Source organism: Poecilia reticulata, linkage group LG11, assembly GCF_000633615.1.
Source record: "Poecilia reticulata strain Guanapo linkage group LG11, Guppy_female_1.0+MT, whole genome shotgun sequence".
NCBI classification, from domain to species: domain Eukaryota; kingdom Metazoa; phylum Chordata; class Actinopteri; order Cyprinodontiformes; family Poeciliidae; genus Poecilia; species Poecilia reticulata.
In genome coordinates this window covers 26,068,853-26,083,149 of record NC_024341.1, presented here as the reverse complement: position 1 = coordinate 26,083,149, position 14,297 = coordinate 26,068,853, and the positions used below count along the sequence as shown (strand labels likewise).

The 14,297-nt window shown below is 39.2% G+C and overlaps 1 protein-coding gene across 3 annotated transcripts in view; it reads right to left on the bottom strand.

The window, feature by feature from the left end:
• Positions 1-14,297, bottom strand: part of macf1a (microtubule actin crosslinking factor 1a) — a 146,266-nt gene that overhangs the window by 85,023 nt on the left and 46,946 nt on the right. Inside the window, exon 1 of one of the 3 annotated variants that reach the window (XM_017307478.1) lies at positions 10,109-10,244. The exons of the other annotated variants lie outside the window; for them this stretch is intronic. Within the exon in view, the coding sequence (XP_017162967.1) occupies positions 10,109-10,163 (55 nt within the window). The 5' untranslated portion in view covers positions 10,164-10,244. Of the gene's footprint in view, positions 1-10,108; positions 10,245-14,297 lie in introns of those variants that run through there. 3 annotated transcript variants of the gene reach the window in all.

The window sequence follows — 14,297 nt, the reverse complement described above, 5'->3', positions numbered from 1 at the left end:
AGATAGATAGATAGATAGATAGATAGATAGATAGATAGATAGATAGATAGATAGATAGATAGATAGATAGATAGATAGATAGATAGATAGATAGAGACTGCTACCACATCAGCAGGTCTGCCTTTAATCTTCTCTGAAGCTTTCATGGGTTTTTTGTGGCAAATCTCTCCAGAAGTGGGCTCGTTAAACGAGAGGAGCAGCTTGTAAACCAAAAAGAAAACCTCCCTCTGACTAATGGAGGACTTTCTTTTCTGGTTTCACGGCTCTGATAGCACGTGTTCAAACAAACCCGTTCCTGGGTGTTTTACAGTCAATGAGGTTACTCGTGTGGATAAAGCTGATGTGTGTGACGAAAGCAAAAGACCACCAACACTGACCAGGAGCGAACAGGAGGAAGAAGAGCGATCGTACATCACTCCTGCGTCGCTCTAACTGAGACAGAGATGCAACAAAAAGCTAAAGTTTGACTGTTTCTACAAAACTCAGCTCAAAAAACCTCCACACAAACTCTGAGACATTAAGCCTCTTGAGTAAAAGGAAGTTTTAGAATAAAGTTTATAAAATAATTGCTATTTTAAAGGTGAATACTCAATCCTCAAAGCCTTGTTGCTCCTACAGATTGTTTTGAAATGTAGCAAAATGATGCAAAACTGTAATATGAAGAGACCAAATGAACCCGGCGGGAAGGAAATGATGTGGTTAATATCTGTGCTTTTGGAGCTGAATGTTCATATTTATATTGTTGTTAACTGTTGAAGAATTTATCAGCATGATATTCAAATTAAAAAATACTTTATTGATCTCAAAGGGAAATTAAATTCCAGTATTTAGATCTAGAAGTTAAAATCTGCCGCACTCGACCTTTTCTGTCATTTCTCAACTGGACAAAGCAACACAGACTTTTTCTACCTGCTGCCTTGAGAAAGCAATTTAAATCCATGGTTGTTTAAAAAAAAGAGTGCAGGGTTGATTAATGAACGTAAGCAAATAAAGAGTGTGGAGCCTCCTGACCCCATCTGACCCCTTCACAGCCTCCATGTGCAACCTGCCGATGAAGAACCAGGAATTTACCGACCGAATCCAGAACACAATCAGCCGCCTCCAACTTCTCATCAACTCCAAGCTAATAAAGCTAATAACATTAACCTCCCGGTTCTGGTGACGGTTCCACTCCTGAGATCAGAACAAAACTAAAAACAGCTCAGAAAACAAAGCCAGCCGCGCCGCGCTGCAGCGCCGTGACATTTCCAGTCATTCTCTACAGCGGGGTGACCTTTCCGCTCTCATTACGGCGCCGTTCAGAGGGGACCTACAGCCTCCAATCAGAACCAGGTCCATAAAGTTTTTTCAAGTCGGGCACATTGTTCTCTCACATCCAATCATCATCAAATTAACTTTCAGCTGTGGAAAAACTGAGAAATCAAAGTTTCCTCAGGGAACGTATGAGGTATAAAACGAGGAAAAAATAAATAAGGTAACCGCAGATATTTAACAAAACTTCACCAAGTCTGTAATCCATTCATTCCTCCAGCCACCAGGCGGCGCTGGAGGAAGTGCTGGGTGTTTATGACTAAAGTGGAGTCGTTTCTCTTTTACATCCCAAAACATAAAACTTGATATTAAATTCAGCGGTGAGTTGGTCAACAGTCAGGCTGTCAGGATTGTTAACTTTGTTTCTTGCTTGACAAGCGTTTCTTACAGCGTCTTTTTATTTGGACTTGGAAATCTATGACAAAATATTCAGGACACAATTTTTAACGTCATATTACAAGAACACAGTCGTAGTAATGCGAGAATAAAGTCATATGACAATAAAGTCTAAATAATAAATAAAGTCTTAATATTAGGAGAACAAATACACAAAAAAGAAAAAAAGAAAATGATGGATGTTGAGCATCTTATGAAGTTACATTTTGGTATCAGTCTTACAGAAGTAAATACTTAATCCTACAACATATTAGCATCGAATTATCAGTTAGTAAGAATGAAACGATTGTGAAAACAAGCATTTCGAAGAAAGAACCAGACGGACTGAGCTGCTCACCGAATGTCAAGATTTTCTCACTAAAACAGTTTTTTTACTGTAATTTTAAGACGTTCTGGTAAAATTATATCTTTATAATTAATCATTAATTAAAAGTTATTTATTCTGGTCCTACAACTCTGTGGTGCAATTCACATTTTGAAAATTTTTTGTAATTTCTTTTTTAGAAAAAGCGAGAAAAGAGAAATGTCAATAAATGTCGATAAATGTAGATTTTAATTTTAAACCGTGTCGTCTAGTTTGGTAGTTCTAGTTTATCACACTGGTTGGTGACTGGTTTTCCTTATTTTACCAGCTGCTTGCAGGAGAATGGGACTGAAATGTCCAAAACATTTCCCGTTCTCTTTCCTCGCCCACACGCTGTAATCAGTGTCACCCTGCACACGTCCCACCAGGCAGACAGCGTGATTACAGCCGTCAGAGCAGCGCATTCAGACCCAACATGCTGTGCAAATGTTCCCAAAAATAACAAGAAAACGCTTCCAGCGCCTCTCACGCAGACCAACAGGAGGCGCTAGCGCTCTGACGGAGCCGCCAGGGGCTCAGAAGGGTCGTTACTGTCAGCCAACGGCGGGGCCACACCCGACCAGGCCGGCGCTGATAAACCCAAACAGACGCTTATCACAGCGAACACATCTGGAGTGAAAAAGCGCGGCAGGGTGAGCAGAATCTGGAGACGCTGCTGACCCAACGCCAGGTTCCAGTCCGACATGCGAAGGAAGATCAGCTGCTGGTTTTTATAACGACACATTTCCAATAATCCTGCAGGAGCAGAAGCTAATCATGAGCAGGTCACCGGGTTCATGCTGAACAGAATCATTAAGTGGAGGGAAAAAATCTGGCAGAATTAATGACATGAAGTGTTTATTACACCTTTCATCTCATCCAGGAGAATAAATAACCTCAGATGTCGTCTCTAATCGCATCCGTCTGGTTAGAAGAACCAATAATTAATCACTTCAGAAACAGTGAAAAATAAAATATTTCTGATCAATTGTTGTGCTTTGGAGCCATGGATGACAGTCTGGTTGAATTTTATAAGAAATTTTAATGATTTTTATCTAAACTGTCATCCTTTCATATAATTATATTATAATCTATAAAAATAAAACGTGACAACCTGATATTTTCCATTTTTCACTGCTACTGAATGCGTTTGTCTCCGTCTCGGTGGACTCGGCCCGTTTCGTTAGATCCTGTTAGTCAGAATCTGCAGAACATGTCTGCCGGTTTGTTGTGTAAATATAATTACTGGCAGCCAGCAGAACCGTTACTCAGCACCGTGTTTGGGTCGGCCGCCTCTCTATGAACACAAACACAACAAATACACGTCCAGCCTCAACTTGTCTGCTGCCAAAAGCCACTTCAGTCAGAAACAAGCATCTGCAGTCAGATTTAATCTACGAATGGCTGCAAACTTTCCTCAGATCAGATTCAGTTTGTTTTCAGATGCAGTCGGTGTCTTTATGCGGATGTTTTAAAAGTAATTTGGAAAAAATACACATTTAAAAATCAGAAGTGAGTAAAAATCAACCAAAACCCAAAGCATTGAAGTCCTGTTAATTGGTTCATTAAACATTAGATGTTGCTCTGCGATGATTCAGAACACAGAAAGCTAAACATTTTCACCTGCAGCTGTAAAGATGCCGACAGTGAAAAGTGTTGATCCAGGCGGTTCTGATGGGCTTTTCCTACAGAACCACAGCGTGGCCCGGCTGCGACGGCCAACAGACGCATTGCCCGTGTGAACTTCAAAGCTCCTTGATCAGGTTACGTAAACGTCTGGACGGCTGTTTGTTTCCACGTTAATATGAGACCAGCTTAGGAGCAGCAGCAGCAGAAGAAGAGTTACTGTTTAAGTCGGGTTTGACCTCCCGGGTCGTCAGGCAGAGAAAAGGTTCTGCTTCACAGCTGACTGAGCAGCAGGAATACGATTCATTAAAGCTGAAGGTCTGCATGAAAAAACAATGAAATGATGAGCTAGAGCTAAATTTAAGCATTGTGTTTAAAAAAATACGTAAATGGGGTTAAAAAAGTGACTTCAGGTAAAGAGTTTGTCCAAATTCAGGGGCTGCATCCGACCTGGATATGCTGCTGCTAACAGGAGCTGCGGTGAAAAGTTTCAGAGGGAAACGCTGAAGGTTTTCAGAGGCAGATTATGTTGGATTATGGGACGTAAAACTTGAGGACTAAATATTTTATTGGAGTACATCGTTAATGAAAAATGTTCATTTAAGATGACTCGGTGTTGTCAGTGATGTGAGGCTGCAGACGGTGAACAGGACATTGTTTTGTGTTTAATCAGGTCCAATAGTGTCCACATCATTGACGCTTCAACAATTTTAGCTTTTGAATGATGTATATTATGTGTGTGTACTTGGAGAGGGTGTTGCAGAAAAAAAAGCTAAATGTTGTCCTATATGGGGGAACATAAGAATGCCAACAGCTTAATTACTTATTAAATTAAATAGTTTTCACAAAAAATATATTAAAAACATATCTGTGCAAATGACAAAAGATGAATTTTGCAACTGAAAATCAGAGAAAAAACTGCAGCAGCCTGTTTGACATGCATCGGCTTAAACTCTGTGATATGATGTGCCAACGTAAAGAAAAAAAACAGTAAATGTTCACCAAAAAACTCATAAATTGAGATAAATCTCACAAATTATCTCTAAAAAAAACAAAAAACAAGCACATTTCTGAGTTTGAAAAGTTTAGAATTGGCAAGAAAACAGAAATTTTTTAGACTAATTTCAGAAAATATCAGAAAAAAGAAGTTTCTGAGTTTAAAAAGTTGAAAGTTTTTTTGAATATTTTCTAGAAATAAAAGTTGGGTCAATCTCAGAAACAATCTTTCATGAATGTTTGTGTGAGTGTGTTTGCTGTTATTGCCTGTCGCTTTGCAGCCGCTGCACAGAAATGTCCTCTTTCTGGAAAAATAAAAGATATTTATTTTATTCCATTCCACTTTAATGCCCAATTTATCATTCATTCTGTGTTGCAAAGCAGAGAAGAAATCAGTACGAATCATCGGTTTGAATCAAAAACTGATTTTTAATCCAATTGTGTGGTAGTAAAAGATTCTCACCCTTTAATGCTGAAGGAATGAAGCCTTTAAAAAAGTAAGAACCTTCTGCAAACCGGGGCTTTAACTAAAATCTGTAAAATGAACAACAAAAGTAAACTTTATTTCTGGTTAATCAGACTCACTGTAACAACTAGTGACACTTAAATTATGTTTCCTCTGATTATTTTTTCAGTTGAAAATGAAATTAAATATAAAAAGTAGGTTATAAATCCGTTGTGGTGGTTACATGTCAGAGTGGACGACGTCGTTAGACCCACTTTGATCCAAACGTTCATTATCTGCCGCCTCAGATCACCACGCCGACTCGTTTTAAACTCGTTTCTGCCTCCAGCCACAGCCATAAATTAATCTATTTATTAATAACCCACTGCCTCATGAGTTAATCCCGTTCACAACTCAAACCCATGACAGCTGAGACAACAATGGAGTTCACGTTGTAGTTTACACTGAAGTCAAAATCCGTTCATATGACTGGATTATTGTACACGGAGCCACACATGGCGGCTTACCGCTGAAACAAAGAGCGCCTTTATAAAAGCCGAGGAGCGTTTGGTCGGCTCTGACTTCAGTGACGGGAGTCGCTTTTATTTACACACATTTAAACAACCAGTTAACCTGAAACTGAAGCAGATTCATATTAAGAACAACGTCTCCAGTCTGCTAAAATACTTTTCTGATAACAAATCAACCAGAAAAAGTGTTTTAATGTGTTTTAAAAGTGTTTTAAAAGAGAAATAAGTTCACAGTAGCTGCTTAGTCAAGAATAATAAAGCTTTGCGCTCTTTTCCATTAGGCTGCATCTCCACATCCGTTACATTAATAATTGTGCAGTGTTTAGCAGTGCATGTATTATTAAATATAAACACAACATTATGTCAGGCTTTTATGCAAAATGAAACGCTCCAAGTCTTCTGAGTGTTTTCACGGCTTGAAACATCAATTAGAGTTTCTCAACATTTTAGAAATTATCGCAATAATTCACTGAAATTAAAACGGTTTATTATACCAAATCCAACAGAAAATAGTTTGTAAAAACTGGCTTTAATTTCCACAACTCCTTCTGCGAGTTGAACAAAATTCAGAGTTGAAATAAACAGAAACTGTAAACTAGGAAATCAGATTCCACCGAATCATATTCTAATCCATTTTTTTCATAAAAAAATACATTTCAAATGGTAGAAAATAGAAAAACTGGCTTTGATTTCCACAATTCCTTCTGTATGTTGATCTGAATTAAAGTCAAAATAAATAGAAATGCTTGCTGCCTAGCAACCCAAGCTGAGCACTGTTTGGTCAGCCTATTGATTATCTGCTTTCGTGTTTTACCACTGTACAATGGCTGCTGGAAAAGACGTGAGTTTTGTTGTTGATTTTCAATCCAGAAAAAACTTGCTGCTTATTTGGATTTAAAGTGACAAGCAGCTCAAAAAAGGCAAAACTGAGCAGATTAAAATCTCATTGTCTGATTTTTTGTAAAAACTTACATAAAATGTTTTGTATAGAGTCAGACAACAGATCTGACTCCTAACCTGTTCAAGGAAGCATCATCGGTCGCCGTCAAGCTGCAGCGTACTGAAAACAGAATCCTTGAACCAGCTGTTAGGCGTCATCAGTAAATGATTCGGGTCATTTTGAATGTTTTGAACCCAAAATGAACCAAAGTTTGCTCTTGGGTTGATGAACTTGAAAACGTAACCCTGCTGTTTGACCAGATAACATCTGACAGAAAGTCCAGTGGAACTGAACCTGAAGCTCAAACCGGGCCTGCATGGAGCCGCCGTTTCAGAACCAGCTTCACCAGATTACCACCAAACATCTCAATCAGAACCAGCTTCTTCTTCTGCCTTCACTGGGCTGATAGAAGCAGATAAACGGATGTTTTAGACAAAAACTGATCAATTTCTGCAGCTCACATACAATTATTACAACCAAAAACTTAAAAAACTTGAAATGACTGAATAGTTTCTATGTTTGATCTGCAGACGGTTTCCAAAGCTGGATAACTCAGTTACACCTAGGAGTCTCCGCTGGCTTTTAAAGTGCTTAAGGAGTTTAACCCGGAGTAGTTTCAGGGGTTAAAGGAGCTTGGAGGTGATTCAAACCGAGGCTGACGTGCGTCGCTGTGAGACCTCAGGCCGAGCAGCTGCTGGGCGTTCGGCAGCCGTGACACATAATATCACCAAACCACAAGTAGCAGCAGGTGTGCCCCCGGCTGAACGACAGACAAGTGAAGGTTCGCCTCAGACTCGTCTGCAGGAGGACAAAAAAGGAGGATTCAGCCGTTAAGCTGCAACGCTTCTTTATTTGATGCTCATTTGCATCCAAAAAGAAGGTGATTAAGAGCAGAACAGGCCGGGAAAATGGAGCGGATGTCGAGAGTTAGAAACAAAACTGGTTAGAAAGTTTCTGTCTGCAAAAACTCCACAACAGGCAGGAGAATGATGGAGAATTATTCAGCTGTGGGCTGAAACAATTAATCTGATTAATCATCAACTAAATTAGTTATCAGTTCATCTATAATTGGGGTCTACAGATAAAAAAAGGACATTTGCTGAAAGAACAGCAGTCAGAGCTGCAATTACACCAAAATTGTAAAAAAAATAAATATATATTGCATTTAAGGTAAGAACTAAAACCTCCGTTTGTAAATTCCTGATAAATGAATCAGCAATATATTTCATTAAACTGAAATATATTTCAATTTGTTCAGACTTACATAAGTGTAAGCTAATTATTTTGTTCTTGGCTATGTGTGCACATTTCCTCTCCTGTTTTCTTGTTTTTAAAAACTTGTTTGAAATAAATAAATCTATTTCACCCAGAAAGTGGCAATTTTAGCATCACCTGCTTCAGATTCAGTAAAAAAGAAAAAACGATTAAGCACCTTCTGCGATCCAATTATTAACTTATGTATTTATTTGCATCTTTTAATTAATAATATTTCTAATATTACATAAAATGAAAAATCTGTAAAATTAGCCAATTTTTAATCAATTACTAAAACACCTGTTAGTTGCAGGCCTTCTGCTTTTTAAGCAGAAATAAAGTATCAGGGAAATTAATATTTCAGCAGGAACTGGACTCGTGTAAGAGACACCGTGCTTCTGAAACGCTCGGCCGACCGCGTTGAAAACAGCAGCTGAAGTGAACCGTTCCTTCGTTACCCGGCTCGTCACCTGGCGCTTCAACACGCCGCCAACACGCTGCTCTCCTTTCTGATCATCATTTGACGTCTGCTCCACCGATGCGTCCGATCAGACATTGGAGACAGAGGAAGGAATACAAGACGCAGGGAGCATCTCGACTCCTCAGCTGGTGATGCTACAAGCAGTTAGCAACATCAGAAGCTAATGAGGAGGGCGGAGCTAACAGCGAGGCGTCGTCACAGCAACATAAAAATACATTCAGAAGGAGATATTTGTCCTTTGTCCAGGCTCTGCACATGCTTTTATCCACTTCTATGAAAGTACAACAACAAAAAGAGAAGACAAAGATCGTAGCTAATACGCTCCACACCAAAGCAATGCAAGAACATCTTGTACTGATGGCAAACAGGAGCTCAACAGCCTGCCTGATTGGTTTTATAAAGGAGTTAGTTTCAAGTTCCTGTTGGTCTTCAGCAGAAGTGCAGAGAGATTGATGGATATACGGAAAGCCAAAAGGGACAAAATTCACATGCCTCACAAATAATTAACCACAGAAAAGCTGCATTCCAGTTAGCACATGTTCTAGTTTCGCACGCATTTTACCAAACAACCAACACATCAGTTGTCATCTCACATTCCTTCCCAATAAGTATTAATACCAAACCAACCCAGTGTGGCAGATTCATCAGAGGAAAAAATTATTCAGTCGCAATGGAGAACAGGGTGTGCACATGATTTTACTTTTAGGAAAGTTTGACAAAAACAAACAAGAAGATCTTAAGGTCTTATAATGCTCTCCACACCAAAGCAATGCAAGGACAGCTTTTACTGACGGGAAATAAGAGTTCAGTGGCCTGCCTGCTTGGTTTTAGACAGGAGTTTGAAATAGTTTCAGATTCCTGTTGGTCTTTATTAGAAATGTAGAGGGACTGATGGATATACGGAAAGCCAAAGTGGACAAAATTCACAAAAAAATTTGCCCGTCTTACAATGAATGTTTTGATTTCTATCATGTCTGTTTTAACAAAAGCTGAATTCCTGTTACCTAATGTTCTGGTTCTGCACATATTTTACCAAATAAACAAACCATACAAATATAGAAGTAAGTTAATGAAGAGAGACGGGCCACTGTCATAACTAAAATATTTATTTTATAAAACATAATGAAAAATGTCTGAGTGAGACTAAAGGGTTTGCCTGACAAAAAAAGTTAAAACTTACTTTTTAAAATTTTAAAACATTTTAAAGATTTAATTTTAGATACATGGATTTAAGACTTTATGGATGTGCAGACACGCTGTGTTGTTTTTTAATTATCAAATGTGCAATATTTTTGTTAACTGCAAAGTATTTTATGCTGTAATTCTGCCCTTACTGTTTTTCTTAATTTAGTTTTTTATTTACTTTTAGACTATTCTTTACCCTGATTGCCTTACACTTGAATTTCTCCAATGTGTGTTTTTTTTTTTTTTGCATCTTCTCCACCTGAAGCAGGAAAGTCTGTTAAAACCACTGTTTGTTTAGTAAAATTAGCTCCTAATCTGACTTCAAAACATACATTACATGTGTGAAAATATCACCCGGTTGGCACTGAGAGCAGGCCTGAGTCATTCAGAGCCGAGCACACAGCCCTGCTGAACACCTACACGTGCATAATGACATCCAGCTGATATCACACCTAAACCTGCCGGCCACAGATGAGACCCTGCTCAGATGCAGCGTTATGACTCCAGGATCACCTCTGAGCTGTAAAACGTTTCTGTTGATGTTTTTATCAGCAGCAGTTAAAGAGCTCCAGCAGGGAGAAAAACTGAAAGTCACACCGACCTCTCTTCTCCTCCAGGTCCTGGAGGTACTGCCTGTAAGCAGCCGACGAGCTCATGGCGTAAACATCCAGGCGAGTCGGGTGTTTGTCCAGGGAGGCGGTGAGGAAGAGGGAGGGTCTTCGTTCAGGTTAGTGGTCTCATCAAACAGGAACCATCTCCAACCAGAGATAAACCCTCAGCTCCTCCTGCTCCTCCTCTGCTGCTTCTTCTTCTGCGGGTTTTGCTGCGCTCGTCTCCGTGCGGCTGTGTGTGCCGGGGGTTAAGGTGGCTGTGAATGTGGTCGAGTGTTAGCGGCTCTAAGCCGGATAGAGGAACTGGACTTTGACCACAGAGGCGGGTGATGTCACCACGGCAGCCAGAACCATGTGTTTCCCTGCCGGCCGCACAGATGACTGAGAGGCGGAAACGCGGAAGAAGCAAGGCGTGTTTTCACGACTCAGCGCTCAGCTGGGCTGCTTGGTTCTTTAACGACATGATGGACAAAGAGTTTGTCACTGGTTCTGGTTCAGATTTTCTGTTTTACATGAATCAGGCCTGAATCTCCCAACAGGACTGACTGCTTCAATGAAAGCTGTCTCTGATATTAACTGATGTCAACGTGAAGACTGGCCTTTAGCTAGGCCAAATGTACTGGAAAGTTTTTCTTTCATTCATTTTAATGTTGTGTTTTATATTTAACCATCTTAATATAGTCAGAATAACTGGAAATAAAAGCCAGTGCTAGTTCTGGTTTTTGGTTTTAGGGTTTCTTCTGCCAGAAAAAGATTACAGTAAAGAATAAATTGTATTAAATGGGGAGTATTAAGTATATTCCAGGCACATAGTACCACTTTATAGCACAATCAAGTGCCATCGGTGGTGAGAAAAATGCTGTCTATATCAAACATGAGAAAAAGAAATTTGCCTTTGTAATTTCACAGCTTGAAATTGGGTCTGTCTCTTTAAGAAGCTCCTCCTCTTTCTGAAACTCCACCTCCAGGAAGTCATAACAACATGGCTCCTCTATCAACCCTTTAACAACATTTGTACTAGCATTTCTCTGGACAGCAGCTCCTATAATGAGCTCAGCAGTTCCACCAGGTGTTTGCCAATTGTTGCTGGCTAGTCTGAAGGAGCGTAGTGAGGGAGGAGCTTTGTCTCAAAGGCGAAGCTAGGTCCTCCCTGGCTTTTTGCAGCTAAATGGTTACCATGGAGATTAAAGGATTTCTTAAACATGCATGAAAGACTCAAAGCAACACTCCAGGTATGTTTTTGATGATAATTACATGATGTAAAGCTTAAAAAAGTCAAATTCAGATGATGCTGCCACTTTAAAACAGAAGCTAGACCGAACAGAGGGTTATGTTTCCATCGCGCATGGTGAGGAGGGTTGAAAAAACTGAAAAACTGGGAGCTTTGGTTGATCTTTTCAGCTAAAAACAGTCAGATATTTCTTCAGAGGAGGGTTAATATGTAAAATAAAATAAAATAAAAAAGCAACTCAGGTCCAGTGTTGAGTACAGTAGAGGATCTGTGATGCCGTGGGCCTGTTTTTCTTCCAAAGTCTACTGGATCCACGTCATACTGAATGGAAACACCAGGACATAATGCGCTCATTCACCTTCAGCAACATCATCCAGAACATATTCATTGATCAGGTGAAATATTTACAGAGACGCTCCCTCCGCCTTATCAGCTGCGTCTTGCTTTTTATTCTCCCCTACGAGAAAGTCAACACCCCAGGACTAATATTTACCTGCTTTTCTCTGAGTAACAGCAGCAAATACACAGAGCGTGAGCGGAGAGGATCATCGCCACGACGACCGGCATCAACAACAGTAAAACGCTTCCTTCATCTCAAACAGGAGAGGTGGAAATCGAAGAAATGCAACTTCAGCTTCTCTGCAAAGAAACTTCTAAAATTTATATAAACTTCAGGAGTTCACAGCATGAAAACTTGCCAAAGCTTTAAAATGGGTGTTCCACAAGGATCCGTCTTGGGACCACTGCTTCTTTGTTCATGAATGACCTGAAAGTCCATCTTTATCTGCTACAAACACTGGAGATGTGTCAGCAAAGAAGGGATGAATATCTGGAAAAACAGCTCAGGTTGTATTGAACCAGCAAATGATTTCCATCTTTGGATTTGACCAAAACTGTCTCAATGTTTCCTCATCAAGCAAAAAGTTAGTGCCTTTAGTGTATTAAATGTTAAAGAAATCAAAAAATAGGTGATGTCAAATATTTGAGGCTCAATAGAAAATAAAATTTTATTTAACCTGCTTTCCTCTGATGAGATCCTGTTTCTCTATACATCTATTCTTCATTTCATCAAACTTAATTGGTTCATCTCCAATTGGAGATGATCACATAAAACAAGCGTTTAACGTTTTAGATCAAAAGCCAATGACGTTCCTTCACTGTAAAACCCAGAAAAAGTAAGACCTCTTAAACTTTGGCCGTTTTATTAATTTGTCTTCTATAAAATTGACGTTTAAAAGCGTTAACCTCGTTCCAGAGGCGGTTAGTCAGAAGGTTTCAAAGCCGCTCACAGCAGGAATCACACCAAGGCGAGTTGTAAACAGTAATTCAGTGAGATGCAGAACATCATGCTTCTCATTTAAAGGAGCCCAGATGTGCAACAGTTTACCAGAAATAGAGATTTTACATCTCATGTGAAAAAATGGCTCAAACAGAGAAATCTGAAACCTGTACAGCCTTTTCTGCTCACTCAGCAGCTTTTCCTTTCATCACAAAATGGTTTTTATGCTCATTTAGAAGAAAAGCATCAGAAACGGTTGATGGAAATGACAAAATTCAACATAACTTAGTTTCCTAAAAATAAAGGTTTTATGCTAGCTTTCCAGGAAAGCATTAATGGAAATGAAAACTGTTTATTGAATAAGTTGTGACGCAGCGTCCACTCACGGGCCAGTGCCTTACCAGAGGCACCATGGTAGTTTGCCACCTCTGCTTCCTGTTTATTTCAGTCAGACATAGGAGCAACATCTGACAAAATTACTTTCTGCGAAGCCTGGTTGATTCTCCAAACCAGTACATCGTAACCTAATCAGTGTTTTTTGCAATATTTTGAAAAATTTACTCAAAATTTAAAGGACAACTGGATGGAAACAAGTCTATTAAAGTCTTATTTTACTGTTAACTTTTTCATAATAACAGCATCACAGGTCAACATTTTGAAGTTTTATTCTACTTAGCTTTAGATGTTTTTGTAATTTTTATTTTAAAGGTTTAAAGCCTGTTTTAAATGTAACCCTGTTTTACATTTAGCAGCTGATCAAATCAATTTTAAATCCATAACCTGGATGTTCTTCGTCTCACTGAGGCCTCGTCATCATCATCAGGCTGAGTCAGTCTGGTTTTACACAACCAGCAGGAAATAAATGAATCATGCTGAGCAACGTCTTTATTATGATAAAATATCAGCTCAGTGAATCATAACTTCAATGAACTGAACAACTAGTTCATAAGTTACCTTGTGTGTAACAATAACACTTTCTTTCAGAAAAATGAGCCCGTTATGATCAGGGCAGAAACATCCGACTCACACGGATCTTTATGATGCAAATGAAAATGTGAAACAGCAGCCAGCTCTAGAAACAGCTGCTGGTTCCTGGAATAAAATGGAATAATTCAGATTTTTCTCACACAGGTCAGTCAAGGACGTCCGAAGTCCTTTCAGTTTTCATTTGGCTTTAAAAAAACGGAAGTATTATGCGCAAGTTTGGTTTGAAGATCCTGCGATGCGACTGCAACACATGCATGAGTTTCATAGCCGAAACGTCTCACCATGCAGCTTCCGAAGGGATAAACTGCATAAAGCTTTAATTTACCGTCTTTATTTGTCCTTCAGAATCAAAGAAACCACAGGTATTTTCCAAAATAAATAAATTAACATGAATCTAAGTGTCTCCATAAAACATAAAGAGGTAATTTTTTCTCCTTTGGGAGTTAAATCCTTTATGTTACACTTTGATAATTCAGTTTCATCTGTTTCTGCTTTGTGTCGACTCTCAAACTTTTCTAACAATAAAAAATGTATTTCTATTCTTATGAACTCGTATGTGTGGGCCTGCATTAAGGAATGAACCATTTCAGTTGGATAATGACTATCTCCTAGTTTCTCATTTTGTCTCGTTGCTGCGCTGGAACGAAAGCTTGCATTGCATCTTGGGAGCTCAGCGACGCAA